Source organism: Cryptomeria japonica, chromosome 8 (assembly GCF_030272615.1).
Source record: "Cryptomeria japonica chromosome 8, Sugi_1.0, whole genome shotgun sequence".
NCBI classification, from domain to species: domain Eukaryota; kingdom Viridiplantae; phylum Streptophyta; class Pinopsida; order Cupressales; family Cupressaceae; genus Cryptomeria; species Cryptomeria japonica.
In genome coordinates this window covers 470551644-470575229 of record NC_081412.1, presented here as the reverse complement: position 1 = coordinate 470575229, position 23586 = coordinate 470551644, and the positions used below count along the sequence as shown (strand labels likewise).

At 33.2% G+C, this 23586-nt stretch overlaps 1 protein-coding gene across 1 annotated transcript; it reads right to left on the bottom strand.

Moving 5' to 3' along the window:
- Positions 1-14855: 14855 nt before the first annotated feature.
- Positions 14856-16217, bottom strand: LOC131079534 (expansin-A8-like). The gene is made up of 3 exons (XM_058017506.2): positions 16106-16217; positions 15234-15552; positions 14856-15165 (listed from the first exon to the last, which is right to left on the bottom strand). Exons 1-3 carry the CDS (start codon positions 16215-16217, stop codon positions 14856-14858), a joined length of 741 nt encoding a protein of 246 aa, XP_057873489.2.
- Positions 16218-23586: the final 7369 nt, after the last annotated feature.

The following is a 23586-nucleotide window of genomic DNA, read 5'->3' as shown; positions in this document are numbered from 1 at the left end:
TGTGGAGTTTGACATAGGTAAACCCCTACCAACAACACAATTTTCATTCTACTATGTGTAGGTGGTAATTTGAAAACACAACAATTATAGATTCTAGAGGAGAAAAAATAGACACAAAGATTCAACTTTTGTAGAGGTAAAAATTGGAGGACAAGGTTGCTCCAAGTGAAATTGTCTGACACTTTTCTGGTGAAACTTTAGGGAAACACTTAGAACAAAATCCTAATTCCAAACAGATATTCAAGTTGTTTTCATCCAAGCTCCTAGACAAGAGAACCACAAGCGAAATTGTCTAGCATTTTTGAGTCCAAGTTTTGGAAATAGGTTCTTCTCTGCTTCCTCTTTCCAGATCTATACTTTATGTCTACATATCTAATCCATCATTGTCTATGCATACCAATTCCTATCAATTTCACATCTTTAGCCCTAGATCTTGCATTTAATCTACATCTTTCTATAGCTCATTTTAAAATCAATTAAAGAATTATTGAATTCATCTTGTGCTTAGTCCTTTTCAACCAGATTTGAGATTGAGCTAAGTGGATCCATCCTCCTTCTAAGTGTAATAATTGAGTAAGTAGGTTTAGTTCCTAGTTTGCATGCATAAAATTGTGAATCCTATTTCCCAACATTATATTTTTAGTGAACCTAACAAAGTGCTTGCATTAATTCTGAATTTTAATTTTCAAATCTAATTGGTATGCATTTCATTGACTCATATTTGCGATCATTTATGCACTAAAATTACATAAATTAAAAAGTTTAGTTCACAAAAACCCTAAATATTTTTATTAAATTGACTCATGGGTTGCATTTTTTTTTTATATGCTCATATATGATTATTATTGCATGTTATTTATTATTTAAATATATCAAATTGGTTTTGAAATTAATCATTCTAATGGGAAATTGTATTACTTAAGCATATATTTTTCTTGCATTATCAATTGTATGAGAAATATTGTGAGTACAAATCTATTTCATTAGCTTTTCATTGTTTGTGTATGAGCTTCATTACTCTTTTTCCCACATCCAATATCCCAATGATGAGAAGTTATAGACTTATGGATTCCCAAAATTTAAATACTAAGGCTATTGAGCCTGGATAGACTAACCTATTCCATGGGAACTTGGGTGAATCTTGTATTCCTACACAATACATACCTAACATTGTGGAGAACCATTCCCCTCAAACTTCTTATGATGAGTATGACTCCTTAACTCAAGTAATTGTTGACCAATTGGGGAATCTTGACCATGAGTTGGATAGGATTCAACAATGGATTGGTCCATAACACTTGAATAGTAAAGAAATCCCCTTTATTGAAGGCTTGAGGAGAATGATTAAAAGTGATGAAAATGATGTGGAAGTGTTGCATGATGTTTCTCATATTGTTGACACTAATGTTATGCCAATAAAAATTTGTTTCAAAGTCCTTAATCACTCCATTCCTTCAAAGCAAGTTGACAATTCTATTCCCACATCTTTACCTAATGTGGCTATATATGCATCTTCTATCATGGCTATGTGTGGCACAAAAATGTTAATACTATACATGTTAGTAATGGGATAAATTCTATCATTTAATACTCATACATATCTCTTCCTACTAGCCATCCATTTGTTTCCCAGCCATCTCCTATACTGACATACCATAATATTCCACCTACCTATTCTCAAGATTGATCCACTTATCTTAATGTTACACCTCCATCACACTCTAACATGTCTGATTCAAACACACCCACTAAATGCACTAAAATAATTTAGCTGAAAGAGTTTCATCCTCACAACAACAATTGGCTTCTTTGATCCAAACTAAATCCATTGTCGCTACAATAGATATGGCTATCCTTCTTTTGAATGACATTGTTTGTACTTTAATCCCATAATACATGGAGGTTCCTTATTTTGAGTTATAGAATAAAAATGGTTACCCTTTAACTCATGTGAAAATATTTTAATTATTGTGACTCGTGAGAAAATTATTCACCCGTACATTAAGAGATAAATCTTTGGAATGACATTTTTTCCCCTTCTTGATCAATTCATTCTTTTTATTAATTGTCTAATGTGTTTTTGAAATATTTTCAAAACAATATTGTTCCTCAAATTACTTTAACTAATTTGATGCATTGAAAAAAGTGATTGATTCCATAGCTTTATACAAACATTTACACTCACAAATTATTTATCCTATGTCTGATGGTGATGTTCAAAGAATTTCCATTAGTAATTTGTAAAAGGATATTAGAGATAAGCTTCTATTTTCCTATTTTACATCGTTCACACATTTATGCGCAATGCTTCATAATTATTAGCATCAAGTGAGTCAATTTGAATCATCTTCATCAATGGCTCCAGTTAATAATGAACCTATACTCATCATCAATCCTTTCAAAAAATATGAAAAAAAAAATTCATCAATATCGATAACAATTTTTTCAATCATATTAATATACAGGTGGCAGGTACAACATCTATTGTGGCTCCTTTATCATCAATCTTTACATGTTGTAATTTTACTCCTTTTCTGAATTATTGCATAGTATCATTCTTACATTAATTAATTCTAATGTGACGAAGCTTCCTCCCATAAAACCCATAGATCCCTCAGCCTTCGCCAATGCCTTTGATCCTAGATCCTTTTTCTAATACCATCATCAAGTTGGCCATGATATTAAGATGTGTTATAAGTTGAAGCATGTGTTTTAATATCTCATTGATTCTAGCACTATAACTGTGGAGAGTGTGAATGATAAAGGAAATAAATCTATATCATCTCCTAACCAAAAATTATAAATCTTCACCAATCCTTTGCCTTCTCACTCTACCAATGTAGTTGAGCCTAAGAAACAAAATTACATAACTATTAATAATATGTGTATATAGGTAGACAATGTTGTGAACCTTATTGAGAAATCAGAGCCTAATCCTGAACCTTACATTACCTTTCAATCAAGAGAGATTATTCATGCACATGATGGACCATCATACATTACTACAACAATTAAATGAAAGCTTTCAAGAGGAGATCTCATTGATCTAGTATGTGTGGTGAATGTTATTATTGAAGAACATCTTTACTCAACAATTTTATCAAGATACTTTTGAAAAATTTGATGTTATGATTAAGGTTCATGATGGTTTTATGTGTCCCACTATAGGTTCCATCACCCTCCTTTTTGAGGTTGGCACTAAGTACTCAGATGTTATCTTTTCTATTATCCCTACCTCCAACCAATTTCATGTGAAGTTGAGTTGTATCCTTGGTTCAATTCCCTGAAAGCTATACCTTCTAGTATCAATAAACTTTTTAAGTTCCCTAACAATGGGCGTTTTATCACAATCAATTATATCCTTTATAAATTCTAAGAGAGATGTGGAAAATTCACCCTTGATTTTTTTTGGCATTAGAAACCCGAACCTTCAACCCCAAGAAGATTATTTTTTGTTATCTTATGAAAAATTCAAACATGAAAGTATATCAACCTTGAGTAAACCTAAGGATCATGCACCCATGGATATTCCTCCTCATCATCCTAGACCTAGACTTATTGATACCCCTTATATCCCTCCTAAATATGCTATGGTCCCACCTCCTACATATTATAAACGAAAGTGCCTAGCATCCCACATCTCTCAACCTAGTGGGGTTTCTACATTCATACATGATACATCAACACTTTCATGTAGACTTCAAAGAAAGATTCATGAAGGTATAACATTTCAATTCAATATTTCAAAATTTTATATAGCCTTTGGCCTTTTAAAGGAATGCTTTCTATTTTAATTTATTTCAATTATATGGTTGATTCCAAACCCAAGGTTTCACCTAAGTAAACTCCTATCAACAACATAGTTTTTGTAATATGTGTAGGTGGCAGTTTTAGAAGACAACAATTACATATTTGGGAGAAAACAAAGACACACAAATTTATTTTTTGTGGAGGCAAAAATTAGAGGACAAGGTTGCCCCAATAAAAATTGTTTGACAATTTTCTGAGGAAAGTTTAAGGAAATACTCAAAACAACATCTTGATTCCAAAAATATATTTTTTCTCTGCATCCAAGCTCCTCAACAAGGTTGCCCAAGAGAAATTCTTTGACATTTTTGAATCCAAATTTTTGACATAGGTTTCTCTCTACTTCCTCTTTCCAAATTTTTACTTTAGAAATTATATATACATGTTGATTCCTATAAATTTCACATGTTTAGCCCTAGATCTTGCACTCAATTTGCATCTTTCCATAGATAATTTTCAATTCAATTCAAGGAGTAAACAATTCACCTTGTGCTTAATCAGATTTGAGATTGAACCAAGTGGATTCATTCTAGTTCTAAGTGTAATCATTAAGAAAGTGTATTTAGTTCCTAGTTTACATTCATAAACTTGTGAATCCTATTTCCAAACATTACATAAGTTCATATAAGATAGGTTTATTAAGCATACTTGGTAGTTTTTTAATTGCTGTCATTGATGTCAACTTGTAGTTTGTGTGTTGTCATTGATGACATTTCTGATATGATGTTTGTCAGAGTATGTGGAGTTGTTATCAGATAGATGATGGTTATAGATGGTCTGTGTTGTAGATGTCCACCTTCTTTGGGTTTGATATATACACTCAGTAAGATGGGTCGATGCTAATGTTTTGTTGATGTTGATAATGTGCTTGTTGGAAAAGATGCTATAATGATGGTTATATTATATTTAGATTATGATTATATGTATTGAGATGAAGAATATTAAAATGAGGGTTAGATCCATTGAGATGATGATTAGAAGCATAGAAATAAAGTGGATATGGATGTAATGATCTTGTGTATTCTACAAGATGATTGTTTATGATGTTTATGGGACATTCTAGTCCTTGGAAGATAGATGGTGTAAGTAGTTGCAAGAATGTATGCTAAAGGAAATGTAGAAGAATGTTATGCATTCCACTGCAATTGATGATATGGTCTTTCAAATATAAACTTCTACCTTTTCAGGTCCCTGGTGTTGCAGTTGATGTGGTAAATAATAGTAGCTTGTTGGTAGTCTAATTATTTATTAGGATTGGTCTAGAAAATGCTCCACATTTCTCTGCATTGATGTTTCTATTGCTAAAGCTTTGAGGACATTCTTGTAATGTTTTTATTATGTCTTAGATCAAGTTTCAAGTTCTAAATTTTTCTTCACGAGTTGTTAATGATGTTCTATTCATGATTCAGTTCTCTAGAGCTTTCTAGAATGAAGTATTTTTGTATCTATTTGTGTTGATGTGATAGTGAGAAATAAGTATTGGGAATGTTGTTGGATGTTCAAGGAGTGTCCTTATGTTCTATGTTGATTATGTTGAAAGCACCGAAATACTAAGGAGGGGGGGGGGGTGAATCAGTATTCCCACTTAGTTAAAACAATAAACTTTTTAACAATTGAAGTTGTCCTCAAAAATAGCAAACAGACTTGACTAAAGTAAAATAGTTAATGTAGAATAAAAAAGGAACACAACCACAAGATAAACACCAAAATTTGTACATAGAAAACCCAAATGGGAAAAACCATGAAGAGTGTTAACTCTTAGGTAAATATAACTAGTTATAGTTGTGTTTACAAATAGGTGGCTCACTATCGGACTGCTCATCGCAGATACAAAAAGAAAAAAATAACTATTGGAATGCTCACTGCAATTGAAAAGGTTGAACTAAGAAGGTTTGTATCTCCAAATGCATGAGATTAGTTCCAAGTTTAAGCTCAAATTACAAATCTCATACTTTACAAAAGATCTAGTTAGAGATCTCTGCACCACTTTTCTGCAACATGTCTAGTAAATGACTATTGCACTATTGTGACACTAATTACCTTTGTTGTTTGCAACTCTCACATACACGGCTTCTTTCACTCTCAACTATCTTTTTCACATCACACACACTCTCTCTTGATCGATGTCTTCATTCACCATTCATGTATATGTATATATATACCAAAGGATAAAACTATAGAATAGTGTGTCGGCCAAGCCCAACATGTTATCAATAAGCTCATGTTGGCCTCCACAATACTTCTACACAATTCCTTTACATACTTATGATTATCAAAAAAAGGGCAAGGGTCGTCCAAGCCTAAGAGAATGAACCTATCATCACAAGATTAATCTCAATATCTCCAAAATGTATACTCCACACATACCAAGGAAACCACAATCACAAAACTCAAAGAGATACTTCTGATAGCCATAAAAAACACAAACTATGGGATACATAATTGATATCGAGATCAACAAGAATTCCTAACACCAAGACATAGGGGTAAGTGGGAACTCAATGGAACCTCAAAAAGGTCATCATCCAAAGCTGTCCATGGTGCATAATAACTTCTAACCAAAAACTGCAACACCTAAACTGCACATACATACTGATCACATACAATCCTTGCATAACAATAACATCCATGTAACATCCATGACGTCTGGACTGATATCTAGGTCCTCATACATTGTTTGGTATAAAATTGGATGACTAGTTTGACATCAATGACAACATTATTCACACAAGTCTAACAATATCTCCCTTTGTCATTGATGGCAAAACATATTCAAAAATTGACTACGCCAACTCCCCCTTACTCATGTAATTCCAGAAAACCACATTTCCTTGAACTAATTTTCCTTTCTACCCATTTTAACATCAAGGACAAAGGATGTCTCTGATGAAAAAGAAATGAACAGATATATACAACCAAACATGTGAATCTTACACAAAGAAAATTTCAACTGCTCTTCTTCAGAAATATAAGCTTGTATTTTTCCTTCAGTTCTAGAAGAAGAACTTCCCAAGAATGTATAACCAATTTGATAATTACTAAAAGGCTTCTACATTCAGCCAACAAATCAACCGAATTTGAAAAGTTATTCGAAGCAGTTGGATTATGCTCATACTCTACTACGTCCTCAAGCAAAACTAAAAAGTGTTCTAGATTGGTTTCAACAATTTCTTTAACTTTCCAAAATATTCTCACAATATTTTTTCTTCCTTTGCAATAGAAGAAGCTCAACTTAAAGATAATTAACTCTTTTCCTCTACTCACTATCCTTATCATTCAAAAAATCAAAAGATTTACACAGACTTATTAGTTCACTTTCAATATCATCAATTTTACCTTTGTGCTTCACAGCTGCTAACGACCAAGAGATACAATATCCATAGATTCTACTAGCACTCTAGATCCAATCTCTTAATTCCTCTATGCAGATTGACAAGTTCTCTTAAGCAATAGTACATTCATTCAGCAGACTTTGCATATCTAGGCCTTTTTCTTCAATTGACTACTTAGACATTATTTCTTTCAGGATCTTAGTCAATGATTCTGGAAGTAGATTACTGATATCCTTTGGACTAATGTTGTTCTAGATTAAATGCTTCATTAAAATGCTCTCAATTATATCTGACTCAACCGAGGTCAGCCATTTCACACCAATCTTCTGAATTCCATCTGCACTGATGACCAACTTTAACAGATTAGACTCATTATCCAAGTCTCCAACTTCCTGCTCATTCACTTCCAAAACTCATCTAGTTGCAGGGGATTCTAGATCCTCAATTATCACAACATTTTATATCTTGCTTCTATTTGATTTTTGAAACACCAACATGAATAGACTGTCTCTTTTTCTTCTTTCTGAAAGATGAATCTCTAAAACCGAAAGATAAATAAACATAAACTGGGCCAAATATCCACATATCCATAAATGATTTAAAATAATTATTACCAATTTTCTATTGGTTATCTAAACTATTCAGATATTTGAATATTTGTCTTGCAATCGGTAAACCAGATTCCCAAATAACATTGCCTTTTGTCGAAAGGGATTTCAAATAGTACATGACTAAAATCACAAGCAATGACCCATACTAGAAAGCATAATTTTTCTCTTTCGTCATCTTGATATTTTCTAACAATAATTCTTTCAATAATTCACATAAGTCAAATGATTTGTTCTCCATCACAAGCATATATTCCATATATACTACAATTGCCAAGGTCACTCCTTCCCTATTTCTAAAATAGAATTTATAAGAGATGCCATAGGTAACATATCTCACTACAGGGTTGCTAATCGTATTGATGATTAGAGCTCACTGTTCACCCTTTACACCGGTTAGGTCTTTCACTTCCCTATTCAAAATTGATTTCTTTGTCGAAACTTCTCCATTGTCGCACAATCTTGTGATCATAGAAATTATTTTCTTCATAATTGGATAGGATTTATCCAACATGATGCAGTTATCTCATACACAACTAATAATTACTCTAATTACCTCTACATTGTTGAACCAAGGGAATACAATCCACAGACTCGGACCTTTGCCTTCTAATTCTTTGACCCTTTGCAACTCACCATCCTTCAAACCCACTTCAACAACTCCAATCTTCTCTGGGCTAAACTCATACAGGATCACTTTGTCCATAATCTGAAATTCTTCGCTGCTAGATTCTCCGACGATCATTTTTCCTTCCATGATTGTTCCTACTGCCCACTTTACTATTGTTCTACTATTCACAATTATCTCAAGTATAATAGATATGAAAGAAATGATCTCAAGAACTGATACTTATCTTACTAAGGATGCTTCATTAGGGTTTTGCTACCAAGAACTGTCTTTTTGCTGATGTTATCATGACTCCTCTGATTATCGGATACCACTCAAGCACTGTCATGCCAGATTAGTGACATGATCCATTTAGACGGGGATACTAGAAGATTTTTCTTTCAGATCAAAACTCCCCCTAACCCGAATCTCTAAGCTTAATTTCGAAGGAAGGGGGTGTCTATATCAAATTTTGGTACTTCAGACTCACTTCCTTTGTTCTCATTCTTCTTTCTCTAGACCAAGTTTTCCTTCTTTGATTCAGCATTCTTCATTGCAGTCTTCTCAACAAACTTTTCCTCATTTCCTTTCCTGCATTAGTTAGCATAATGTCTGAGCTGATTGCACTTGAAACAACTAGCAATTTTGTTCTCAAATCTTACCAGATGAGATTTCTATTTGCATTGATTTGCCTTGTGTCCACAGTTATTGCAATTGTAATAGTGTCCTTGAAAGTTATAACTCTTCTTGTTTGTAACAACTAAGCTATAATTTTGATTCACAACATGATTCCTACAAAGGCTTGCCTTATGTCCAAACATCTTGCAACCATAATATTGAATGCTTCTATAGTTCACCACCCTATGTCCAAATTTATCTCATTAAAAATAATAGCCATTAAAAGATGGGTACCTTTGTGCACTGGGTTGTTGGATTGGTGGTCTTCTTGCATTTGATTTCTGATTCTAGGATTTCTTCTCATCTTTTGATTTCTTCTCTATATCAGCTTTGACTTCCTTATTTTCTTCTTTAACATTTTGATCTGGGCACACACTAGTTTGGAAACCAAGTCCAGTTTTGTTTGACTTAACTTGTTGCATGCTGATCAAATCTTCTAGGAGCTTGTTGTTGTCAAGGATCTTGTTCTCTGCCTTCAAATTCTTCACTTCTTGCTCAAGCTTTTCATAATCTTCAAATTTTAGCTTTAATGTCTCTTTCAGGAACTTCTCTATCTTATCCTTTTCCTCTATCTTATGCTTTAGGTCTTTGATGGTGTCATTCGCTTGATTCAACTGATTGTTAACCACCTTATGTCTCCAATTGAATTTTTGGTTTTTCTCTCTCATCTTTTGTACACATTCATTTGCTATCTTCACATTCTCTTTTAGTTCTTCATTCTCCAATTCAACACTTTCCAAATCTTCAAGATTTCTCTTCAATTCTTCATCCATATGAAATTCTTCATCCAATTATATAGGTGCCATGACTCAACCAAAACGGATCTCCCTTAAGCGGTTAAGCATTCCAAGCAAGGGACCAAAGCTCTGATACCAATTATTGATCAGTTTGAAAGCACCAGAATACTAAGAGGGGGGTGAATCAGTATTCCCACTTATTTAAAACAATAAATTTTTTACCAATTGAAACTGTCCTAAAAAATATCAAACAGAATTGACTAAAGTAAAATAGTTAATGCAAAATAAATAAGGATAACACAACCACAAGATAAACACCAAAATATGTACGTGGAAAACCCAAATGGGAAAAACCGCAGAGAGTTTTAACTCTCAGGAAAATATAACTAGTTATAGTTGTGTTTACAAATAAGTGGCTCACTGCTGGGTGGCTCACTGCCAAATTACAAAAATGACTCACTACCGGACTGCTCACTGCAAATACAAAAAGAAATGAATAATTGTTGGAATGCTCACTGAAATTGAAAAGGTTGAACTGAGAAGGTTTGCATCTTCAAATGCATGAGATTGGTTCCAAGTTTATGTTCAAATTATAAATCTCAGACTTATAGAAGATCCAACTAGAGATATTTGCACCATTGTTCTACAGTAGGTCTGATAAAGGACTACTGCACTACTGTGACACTTATTACCTTCATTGTTTGCAACTCTCACATACACTGCTTCTTTCATTGTCAACTATCTTTTGCACATCACACACACACTCTCTTGATCGATGTCTTCATTCACCATTCATGTTTATGTATATATATAGTAGAGGATAAAATTATAGAATAGTGTGCTGGCCAAGGCCAAGACGTTATCAATAAGCTCATGTCAGCCTCCGTAATACTTCTACACAATTCCTTTACATACTTCTGATTATCAATGCATATATCGAGATTACCGAAAAAAGGGCAAGGGTAATCTGGACCCAAGAGAATGGACCTATCATCACAAGATTAAGCTCAATATCTCAAAAATGTTTACTCCACATGTATTAAGGAAAACATAATCACAAAACTCGAAGAGATACTTTTGATAGCCATAAAAAATGCAAACTTTGGGATACATAAATGATATTGGGATCAACAAGAATTCCTAACACTGGGATACCGAGGTCAATGGGAACTCAATGGAACCTCAAAAAGGTCATCATCCAAAGATGTCCATGTTGCATAATAACTTCTAACCAAAAACCGCAACACCTTAACTGTCAATGACAACATTATTCATACAAGTCTAACATGCTCTACATGACGTGGAATGATCTATTTGATGTTGCATTGTGTCTCGTGATAATGGTTCAAGATAATTGCTTTGGTTTGGCTAATACAATGGTGCACCCTTGGTTATTTTTTCCAGCATTGTAGATTGTGATAAGTTCCATTTGGGTTCTACTTTGGGTTGTGGGGATCCACATTGATTTAATTCATTTGGATGATATGTTTTTGGACCAACTAGTTATTTGCTACAAGGCTTATCTACACATTACCTTGTTGCAGACTTTGGAGGTTGTGTACTAGCATGTGTGATATTTGGGACTACTTGTAAAGATGTAAAAAAATGATGTTTTAGGTCCTCTATATCTCTTGGATTTAACTTCTTTGACCACAATTATGTTTGGTGGATGACTTGATATGACTTATGCTTGTCCCCTATTTTGTATAATTTAATTTATGTTTTGTCATGAAGAGGCAAGTCAAGAAAACCTAATTTTTTTTTTTTGAAACATTCAAGATTAACTTAACAACTATGATGAGAAAGATACAATATTACATGTTGCACTTGCATGACAATGTGCCCCAAAGTGTCACAAGGGAAACCATAATGTAGAAGAAAACCTAAATGAAAGAAGTGAGATGAGAATAGTGAAAGACTAGCAACGAAAACAATTACCACAAGAAATGGTAGAACAAAAAGAGGAAAGATGATACTTGATGGAGATTAACACATACCATGATCACATCCTCTTACCAAATAGCACCAAAATGGTTCACGAGAATCATCCTCCTTCAATCCACATCACACTAGGTTGACCAATTCAAGATCAAACTCTTACAACACAATTTGAAGATCACTAACTCCAACGACTCACATATGACATCCTGCCGCAATTGGACAATGCACAAGTAGAAGATGAACTTCCTAAATGACATAAAACTATATATCTTTTGACCCTAACAAGGCTTCACAAGAAGCTACAAAACTTCTCTCATTATATTAGGCTTCTCCTAAGTACTAGGTGTGATAATCAACTTCCTGTAGATACTCCAACATACAAATAAATTCAATCAAAATCCATTTAAAACAATTGACAAAACCTTAGAGGTTCCCTTGACTCTCTAATGTCCAAAATTTACACCAACCCTAATGCTCGAAACAACTTCACTCATTCCTAGATAGATTCTATAAATCTCAAAAGCTACAATGAAAACATGACTAAGTTAGTCAAGTTGAAGTAACTATTACAAATAATTGAAATACACAGTCAATTAGAATAACCTCCTTGAAAATTTGTTTCAACATAGACTAATAGTTCTTAGAAAGTTATGAAAATGAGAATCAAAGTAGAAAAATAATCATAGTTGCAAAATAACATATTCATTGAAGTATGAATTCACTAATCCGCAAAGTTTTATTACCAAACCATGACACAATTTACAAACTAACCTTGCAAGAACATTAAAAACTAAAAACAAAAAAAAAAAAGGTTACTTTGTTTAGGGACATGGATCCCATTGGGTGTACTATAAACATGCATGTAAATTTATTCCAATGTGAAAAATTTAAACAATTTAAAAACCCTAAATTGAACAAGAGACAAGAAAGTATTAAGTTAGGGCATTAGAAAATTAAATTCAAAAATGTCAAATTAAACTAGTATTCCATGTTATTTTTCTAGTTACATAACTTTCCCAAGTGATTGAGTCCATGCTCACAAAAATTTAATAACACAACATTACATTGATAGATTATATGTTAATGAAAAGTGCAAGTGATGGTAGATTTCAATGTTTTTTTTTTGGAATATTGTAGGTATAAGATGGAAAGATGAGATGAAGGGTGGAGATGGTGCAAAGTGGCACAAATAGGTTAAATGAGAGGATGTGATTAGATGGGTGTAGTTGGAACTATCCTTAGAGGGATAAAAAAGTACGTTAGGGGTATGGGAAGGGATTTGACCTAGTGAAATGTAATAATCTAAGAACTTCATAATTTGGCTTAAGAACAATACTCTTGAAAGAGTTGTGAGACATCTTGATGGTGTTTTCTAATTTAGAAATTAATTTTTCAAGGTAATATTTAAAAAAATATATATATATTAATTAATATAATTTATTTTAGATAATATAAAATTTAAGAAAATTGTTTAAAAAAATAAAATTTATATTTTAAAAAAACTATTTTAATGCCTTAAATTAATAACTAACTGAAAATTAACTTCCCATTGAATATATCGGAATGTTACATAAAAATATAGTGCTTACATGTAATTATTTGTACAATCCTTTGTTACATAAAAATATAGTGCTTACATGTAATTATTTGTACAATCCTTTGTGATTACATATGAAATCATTTTATAATAACTTCGATTATAATTTAAAGGAAAAATGATTGAACAGATGAGATTCAGTACTAGGAGGAAATTTGAGAGGCTTATAGCCTTGTCCAACCTGTTTACTTTATCAACTTCAAACTCTTCCTTATTAGCAGTTAAGTCCGAGCTTTATCAATACGATAGTCATTTGCTATGCTGTTCCCTAGTAGAGAAATCTGTGGAGATCTAATCGCATTACAGAGGGGTCAGCAGTCCAGTTTTGATTAAGGTCAAAAAAATAGGGGGAGTCGAAATACATAGTAGTAAAGAAAGGTGAACAGACCAAATCTTACAAGAAGAGAGACTGAAACTTTTCTTGCGAAATAAAAATTAAATAGAACAGATTTTTTGAAAGGAATAATAATGGTTAAAGAAAGGAAATGGATTGATAAAATCTTCGAATAGCAAATGAGAGATCTTAAATTCAAATTCTAACTGTTTTATGTAAGCTGTAACTCACAATAAGTATGTTTCTTATGACAGCTTCTTTTATATGTAACGAAGTTATTATGTAATTGAGGAGGGTTTTGGTAGACTCTGTCTAGGGGGCCTTGTCTATTTTGAGCAATACTGTAGGGTTTTTACACTGGTTCTTTCCTTTCAGTGCTCTTTGAACCAGACACTTTGTAAAAAAATAAAATATATTGATATAACTCAATGATTTACCCACTTTTATCAAAAATAAAAAATAAAAAATAATATCAATCTTAATATCGTAAAAGAAAGATGCAATACTTACACATTTTTTCATATGTTAATTTAGATATACATTTCTGGTGAATTTTGTTTAGATAATAGTAACAGTCAATTATCTATTAATTTCTGCTTTTCTGAACAATATCGATTTTTCAATCCACCTTACAAGGACGATACCGTACAAAGAAAACGAAGAATATTTCCTGAAATTCTGCAATTTTGAATATATATAACTGGTTTGTGAAGGTTCTGTACTTTGAAGTATGACCTGGACTTGAAAATACAAGCAATGTTCATAAATATTTTTAAATAATTTGTTAAGGAAATATTTAACATTTTTCTTATATGAAAAGTTCTTAGTATCATATATATATTAATAATATGACTGGATAGTTGCTCTCAAGAATTAAAGTAGTTGGTCCTAAATCTCAGATTTGCTCCCTGGAGTCTTTGGTGCTGACAGCACCGTGACAACAGGGATTAATCTAGCACCCAGCTCGCCCCTTGCCCCCTTGCGTGAACCAGCAACAAAATAAAATAATATGACTGGATAGTCACCAGCCTTATATATAGATAAATTCAAGTACATCGTAGCAGAGTATACAGAACTATATCCAACAAAGAGACAACAATAATATTGTCCACACAATCTCTTAGTCATAATATACTGTAGCATAAACCACATAGTATCTACTACAAGGCCCAGTCTTATGTAATATGACCACTCTTCTGAACTGTAGTAATTTATCAACGGAACTGCTCACGAGAAACAAATGTTTGACCAAATTGCCAATTAGAAGGAACCAAATTATAAAAGGTGAGACTTTTTCCATTGCTGCTCATAACTCTGAATGACAGACTTTGTCCATTAAAATATGAATTGCTCATCCAATTTGCTCCCCAGTTTCTGGTCATTTGCTGCCACCCAGTCTGCGAGCCTTTAATCCACACTGCAATAAGGTCTCCTCGTCCACCCACATTGCTTATCAGTACTAACTCAAAGTAATTGCTACCATTGATGGTAAATTTAATTCCCCCATTCTTTATGCAATGGACTCTGCAATCAAACACCGACCTCTTTTAGATATATGTTATAGAAAGAAGAAAATAAAAAAAACGACATACCTTTTGTATTTAATGGGCACAATTCCAGATTTGTATTTGGCAATCTGTAAGAAAGCTTGTTGTGACAGGTCGAAATGCTCAAGCGGCAGATTGCACCACCCTCCATTATCACTGCGTAGTGCAGGATTAGCAGGGCATAAATTGGTGGCAGTGATTATAATTTGTGTCCCTGGAATGCACCATTGTGGATCTTGCCTTAAATCACATACAATCTTGTAGCAAGCTCCACATGTTGCCCCATTGTTGAACAAGGCGCCACTTAAAGCCCCATTTGCTATCCCATATCCACTATGTAAATCATCATATCCACAACCTCCACCTGCAAAGACAATTCACATATTTCAGAATGTCTTCTAAATGATTTTCTTTTCTAATCTTTTTACAGTTTAACTTCTATTTTTTATGATGAAAGAAAAAGAAAATTACAATAATATTACAAATCTTCATCTATCTTAAATCTCTTACAAAGATCTGATTCAAATATCTATTTAATTTAGCTATTATAATTCTTTTGATTCTTTATCATTCTTATAATAGATCACAGAATGTAATCCGAAACATTGATTTAAAAAAAGAAATAATATTTATCTACAATATAAATTGTAAAAATCTTTTATCATAAATCAATTTAATTCATTCATAAACAACGATCCACGGTCTAGCAAAAGTATGAAATGAACAGCTATTCATATTCTATCCATAACCCTAATTCTATTCAATAGACAATTAACAAAACTCTATCCTTCTTAAAATTAAATGAATATTTATATAATTAAATATCAAATACAAATACAACAAACCCTAAAGAAATACAACATTACTAAAAGTCTAAATCAAAATAATTGTATTAAGAGGGATCTTAAAAAAATCACCCATAGATTGGTCTGCATAAAATGTTGCATGGCCTGGTTTCCAGCTATCCACAATTAATGCATTAAGCAGAACTATGACTGTTACAATGCTCAAAGTTTTCATTGCTGCCATTTCGCTATAAAGTCTTTTTTTTTTTCCTTTTTCTTTCCTGCTAAAGTCTCTAACAATCCAAACAAATTGATGAGTTCTTGATGTAAAATGTCATAGTAGTATGTTTCTTTTATATATGTAAATATGTCATAATTTTTATAACTGAAATTTGTGTAGTTTCAATGTTGGTGGTATACAACTTTTTGTTATTCATCTGCACTAATAAAAATAAAAAATTAAATTGTTAGATATATTTTTTTTATAGAATATTGGAAATATTATTAAAAATAGAAAGAATATTGTTTATATTTTATTAATAAATTATTATTTGAAAGTTGCAATAAATATGTGACAATAAAATAGTCATTTGGGTTAACAAATAATTACAAACAAAGAATAATATTACCTGTTTTAAAAATTAAGTACATAAATAAAATATTCTTGAAATTCACCAAACTATTTTTAGAATGTAAGTCTTTCAAAATCTATGTAGAAAATTGAAATTAACTTAATTTAAAGGATTTCTCAAAAAAAGAATATTTATAGGTTATGGGAATTGTTTTCAATATGTTTTCCAATATAACATTGTAATAAAACAACCTTTTCATAAAAAAAATATTAAACGCAAAGAGAATTACAAAGCAAGAAGGGTCAATAGCCTCCAACATTATCGAGATCCCACTTCCCTAGACAGTCTGCTACTCTATTCCACTCCCTAGGAATGTGAGACAATTCCAAAGATAATTATCTCACATCCACGATATTCCATCGATGTACTCTATTCCACTCTCTAGGAATGCGAGTAAAAGTAATAGATTTCAAAGAGCTGCATAACTTAGAATCTATCAAATAACTTAAGTTAAGTGCCAATTAACATCATCAACCCCAACAAATCCACCACCACTTGAATCCCATTCACAAATAAACTTTTTTCAACCAAGACCACAATATTGCTTATTTTATAAATTAAACATAAAGACAAAATACTCTTTGAAAATTCACCCATCTATTTTTAGAATAATTTTTTCAATATATTTGAATAAATGATAATTATTTTATTTAAATATTCTTTTTAATATAAAATATAAATAAAAGTGAGTTAACCTGCTTGTGATTCTTTTGGATTTGATCGTATAGATTTTGTTGTTTCCAACCTTTCAAATCAAATACAACAACAAAATCGACATGATCCAGAAGAATCACAAGCAAATCATTATGAACTATGGAAATTTGATGAATTTAAGTAATTTAACCTTTTTCCCAAATAAAATTTGATAGGTAATATTTTTTAAATTTTTTTCTAAATTATTTTCCATGAGCAAGAAAACCTTTTTTCCAAGTGGAAAATAAAGGGAAATGAATCGATTACATAAGAAAAAATAAATGTGTGGCGAGGAGAGATGCATATTGTGCGCAGAGATAATTTTTCCTCTTGATAGTAAAAAATTAAAAATTAATTCAAATTATGAAATTTGGAAAATAAATTTAAATATGTACTTTTTTTTGGTTTGAATGTTGTTTTTTATTATTATTGTAATGTGGAAACGATCAAACCCATGTTATTTTCCATTGACGATAGCTCATTCTTGATGAATAATATTGATCAGTGATATATATTTTTTTGAATTTATTTTAATTTTATTAATTTTCATCAGTTTATTTTCTATTTTAATTTTTTAAATCATATTTATATAAGATTGATCTAGGTTAATTTCATAAAATATAAAAAATTGTTTTTGATTTCTAAGACATCAAATTCAAATAATTTAATGTGTTTGTTTCAATTTAACTAGTTTTTATCTTAAGATTCTTTTCTTTTATTGAAATTTAATTTTTTATTTTATTTCTAATTTCTTATCTTTCATATTATATTTACCTAATTTTTATTATTGTCTATGTTTCTTTAATGTTCCAACTATTTCTTATCATTTTTTTTATTTTAGAATTTGTGTAGTATTGCTGCAAATTTTATCATATATGAGATTATCAAGGTTCATTTCCTAGCCTCTACAAATGAAACTCCTGTTCATTTTAACATGTTTATTCATATTCACATTTGATCCTTCCATATTTGATACTATTATGGTTTTTTTATCATAAATGAAGATATTGTTTCTGTAGCATAGGAAATAGGAAATCATCACAAACAATATATAAAAGGACATATTATTCATTATTAGCTCAATCACAAATGCACATTGCAATGATCTAATCCTAAGCACACTCAATAGAGATATGAAAACAAAGCATTCAAAATGAAAGATTATGCAAACCAAATGCAGAATTGAATGCTCCTTCCATGCGGCTCCATTGTTCTTCTTTCCTCTTCAATGGATTTGTGGATCTCACCTACAAGTGCACATACAATTGAAAGCAAGATTGATGAAAAGCTCAAGAGTACTAGAAGCGTAAGTTCGATAGTTTGATTAAGGATTCGGATTCGGGATTCGGGATTAAGGATCAAGGGATCAGCTTTGATTGAAAATCATCCAATTTATAGAAGAATTGGATAAATGACAAGATTAGCATGATGCAATTCAAATGGAAATTGCAAATCAATTATGTCAATTATGCACTTTCCATGCACAATTTGATTGATTGATAATTGATGACAAATTATGACACATTCTATGTCAAAATTGATTGATTATCAATTATGACAATTTATGACAAATTGAAATGTCATTCCCATAGAATTAGGAGATGAAATAGGAGGGAAAAGAAATTAGAAATTAAGAAAATTAGAAAAATAAGAAATTAGGAAATGAGGAAATAATGAAATTAGAAATTAGGTAAATTAATTAATAATTTGTCATTTATTAATTAATTCACAAAGAGGAATAATTAGCCAATTAAATAAACATTTAATTGTGATAAGAAGACTTAGGATAAATAAATAAATTATTTAACCTAGAGGGAAAATGCCAAACAAGATTAAATGAATAAATCATAAAACCTTGGAAGATGAATTAGAAATACAAGGACGACAATTAGGTCTTGACAAAGGATCGTTGATATTGATTCGATCATGATTTTGAATTGATAAATGACCAGTGTTGATAAATGATTTGATTGAGATTGGTTGACAAAAATTAATGACAAATTGACCAAATTGACATGATTGGAAAGGACAAGGATCGATGACGAATCGATCGCAATATGACAAGATTGACAAGGACAAAGATCGACCAAAATCATGACTGAAGGTTGTTGTTGACAAGACCAAATTCGAAGGCAAGATGATAGAAGAATGACTCGATGCTCGCAAATGATAAAAACCAAGTGCGTGACATAGGAGAAATGTTAATGCGACGCAAAAACCTAAAATGAGGCAATGCGCAAATGTTAAAGTATGACCCTGCAAGTGTTGACCATTTTTAGGTGTCTACATTTTGCCCCTCTTTGAGACAATGCGATTTTAAGCGTTGTTTCAAAGAACAATAATAAAAATGCCCCAGACAATAATAATGACATATGCATGCCCCCTCGAGGAATTGGCCGGAAACATGCAAAAAAAGAGGCCAATTGATCGATAAAAATGATAGGATCGAACGGACTGACAATCGGAGATCGGATACATGAAGGACAAGCAATTTAAGGTGCACAAGACCGCGATCAACATAAGATGGAGAAGACACACGTCCATCTATGCACTGACAAAGATCTATAAATGGGACCAAGAGAGTGAAAATTGTTCATTTGCACTAGCCCAAGAAGAGGGTTTGTTGCTCTGGAAAAGGACACTTGTAGAGAGATGGCGAACATTCAAATGGTAGATCACCTTGGAGAACGTGTATGCACGTACAAACGATTGGACGATGTGGGAGCAGCGATATGGATCTCAAAAACCCATGTTTTCAATTTCAAGAATTTTGATCGCTTGCGGGACATTGCGGGGCCCATAGGGGATGCAGAAACTGACTTCTGTGCTTGTGCAGTGTCTTCTGCGCTTGTGTGAGGTCTTCTGCGCTTGTGTAAGGTCTTCTGCGCTTGTGTGAGGTCTTCTGCGCTTGTGTAAGGGTACACAAGTGCAGGTTACATGACACAAGCGCAGGTTACATGACACAAGCGCAGGTTCTTTGACACAAGCGCAGTTGTGCATTGGGAACTCAATTTTGGTCCAAAACAACATGCAAATGATCCGAAAAGGGGGGATAAGGGTAGGATAGGTCAGAATAGATGAAAAACCCCCTGAGGTGGACACGAAAATGAGGAAATGCAACCCGTAGGAGCAAACCCTAAAACTGACAAAATGTGCCCCAATTGTGATGCAGAGTCGACAATGTCCATTGATCACACGGGAGAACCGACCTGACTACTTCATGTTACGACATAGACTCAAAAGCACGGACAGAGATACAATAGCAGGACTTGGGATAGGAGGGACATCATCCTTGAGACATGGCAGGGATGAGGAGGATAGAGGGAGCACCCAGTGACAGAGGCACATGCTCCTTATGACAGACAGTGGACATTATGTATTTTGACATTTTGTAGTCAGCCTGTGGGCCATACTTAGGACAGACAGTCTGATTTTGTACTCTGATATTATTATGACATGTGACATGAAATGCATCGATATGATGAGATGCAAATGACTTATGATTTGTAGTTATTTTCCATGTATGGATGACTTATGCACTGTTGATGTACCATTGTGGAACATGTATGGATGCATTTTTTTTGCTTATGCATTTTTGATGCATAGATAATATGAAATGAATAAGATGCTTGATGGGATGCTTGATGTAATGCAAATGTACTAACTAATGAATGCAGGATGCAGCATATGTATGGAGAAATCGGAGCACTAGACCGAACTGACTATCCGAACTGATAGAAGAAGTGTTAGTAAGAAGAAATGAGACAGAGGGAAATTAGTGACGAAGAAAAACTTGCTTTCAGTAATGCACTTTGTAGGTGAGAACCTTTATTTTAATATAGAAAAAATGGATGCGTAGCATCATGGCATTGAAGGCCAGAGCTGAAATGCAACCCCTTTTTGCAAACAGACAGACACATCACAGACAAACGACAATCACAATCAAAAAGAAAAGGACCATGATCCATCCCGGTCACTCTAAATCACTCAATGACATCATCGAGCAACATAGGAACATGATCGAAGCCAAAGATAAATCAATAAAAAGATAAGATACACAAATTCAAGCAAATCAGACAAGCATCTTGATCTTCATTGTCAAAAGTTGAAAGTGCTGATAGGACGATCATGCTGTCTAGTTTCAGGAAATGCGGTACCCCGTCTAAGACAGGACACAGTCTGGTTTCGAGTATACCACACCCTGTATAAGACCCATGATAGCAGAGACAAGGACAAATGATTTTGATGTTGATTGATATGACAATTCTGATCAGTTTGAATGTCTGATTTGATTGAAAAAGGTCATCTGTTTATGCATGATTTCATTAAAGCATGAGTGTTTAATTGCATGTCATTGGAGGGATGCTCAGTGAGCTGTCTGATGCACAAAAAGGATATTTATTGCAAAATGCTTGTTTTTGATTTTTAATGTTTTTGAAATATTTTTGTTCATTTTTTCAGGACTTTTTATGATTTTTAGGGATTTTTTCAGGACAGTTATTTGATTTTTTTGAATTATTTCAGGACATTTTTTGATTTTTTTGAGATTTCGTTTTTAATGACTTTGCCCCCAATGTCTAGCAAGGCAAGGAATATGACAGGTGAATAAATAGGCTTGCTGAAATGATGGTGGATAGAGGGAAGACAAAGGCCTTTTATCGTGGAGACAATACGGATGCAATTTCCAAGGGCTATGGCGTGATGGGACAAGAGATTGGATATGACAATGTAAAGCAGTGACATGGCATGAGGGACATGTCAAGAGGTTTTTGAAACCATGTTTAAATTTTGCGTCCTTATGTTAGATCAAGATCAAGGAATGAAAAAGAGGTGTATGGATAGTGATAAGAGATGGATAGGATAAGAAAGACCAAGAATGGATAACGGACATGGATTGAAGGTCGGGATTGGCTAAGGGATAGTGGCAGAAAGTTGCAATAAGACAGGGAATATGGATGAAAGGTTGTAATAAGCAAATGGATAAATGACCAAAAGCTATGATGGACTGAAAGCTGCAAACAAGATACATGATGCTCATGAAGATCCTCAGCCTTGTCAAGATCAAAGGTGGAAAGGGAAATTGGACATGAGGGACAATAGGAGTGAAGGGTAATGACAGGGGGTCAATAGGATAATGAAGGGCAATAGGATATGAAGGAGGAAACCTGCCCCCAAGTGTGGTGTGCAAGAAGTTCATAGATTACGCATGACCCCTGTTTGCCAGGTTTTCATCACGGTACTTGCCCAAGGCGCCTGTTTGCCAAGTTTTCACCAATGGACGAATTATTTTTCTTTATTTTTTTTTCTTTTGTCCTTTTTTTTTTTTTGCACTTTTTTTTTTTTTTGATTTTTTTTTGATTTTGACTTTTCAATAGAAGATGGACACATGATAGGGGATGGAAGAAGGACTCAAGCGTCTTTTTGTTTGGATAGTAGCCTTGAAAAAAAAAATGGACCATGACCTTTTAAAGTATGCTCAAAGACGTTGGTAGGATAAGGACATGGAAAATGAGATGGAACTAAGGCAAGGATTTATGCAAAGGATTGGACCAAAGGGATGGAAGGATGGAAAATATGAATTGGATAATGGATAGGGTATTGGAAGAATTGTGCTTCAGTGGATGGAAATGTTGGCAAGATCGACATTGGCACACACCTTGAGGGGTGATGGACTGATGGAGGAAAAACGGATCTCAGATTGTGAGATTTGGATGGAGGAATAGCTTGGGATTTTGGGACATAAGGGCCCAAAATGGATGAAGAAGGTGATGGAGGCACAAATTTGAGAGGGTTGGATGGAGGAATAGCAATTTTGGATGCCAAGTTGGATGTTTCTTTAGGCTTTTGTGCTTCAAGGAGCCGCTTAGGAACCCACATTGTTTTGGATTTTTCATGCTTTTGTGGTTCTTTGGAGTGCATTGCTTGCACAAGGGATTTAGGAACCCATATAGATTTTGACTTTGCTTTATTTTGCTCAGTGGGCCTTTGTGGCCTTTTGGATATTTCCTTTTCTTTATAGATCATATTGTTCTTTGTTTTGACATGTCGATTATATTGGACATGCTGATCCTTGAATACATGTGGATTGCTAGACTTATGACGTTTACACTTGGCATCCAAATTGCTTGGAAGAGGGAATGAATGTTGGTGTGGATGGGAATGATATGGAGGCCTGTGGGATGGATGGAAGGTTCTCCAAGATGTGTGCCTTTGCTGATGTTGCATAGGAGATGGAGGGATATAGGGACCTAGAATGGATGGAAGTGATGATGGGGAAGGTGGACATTT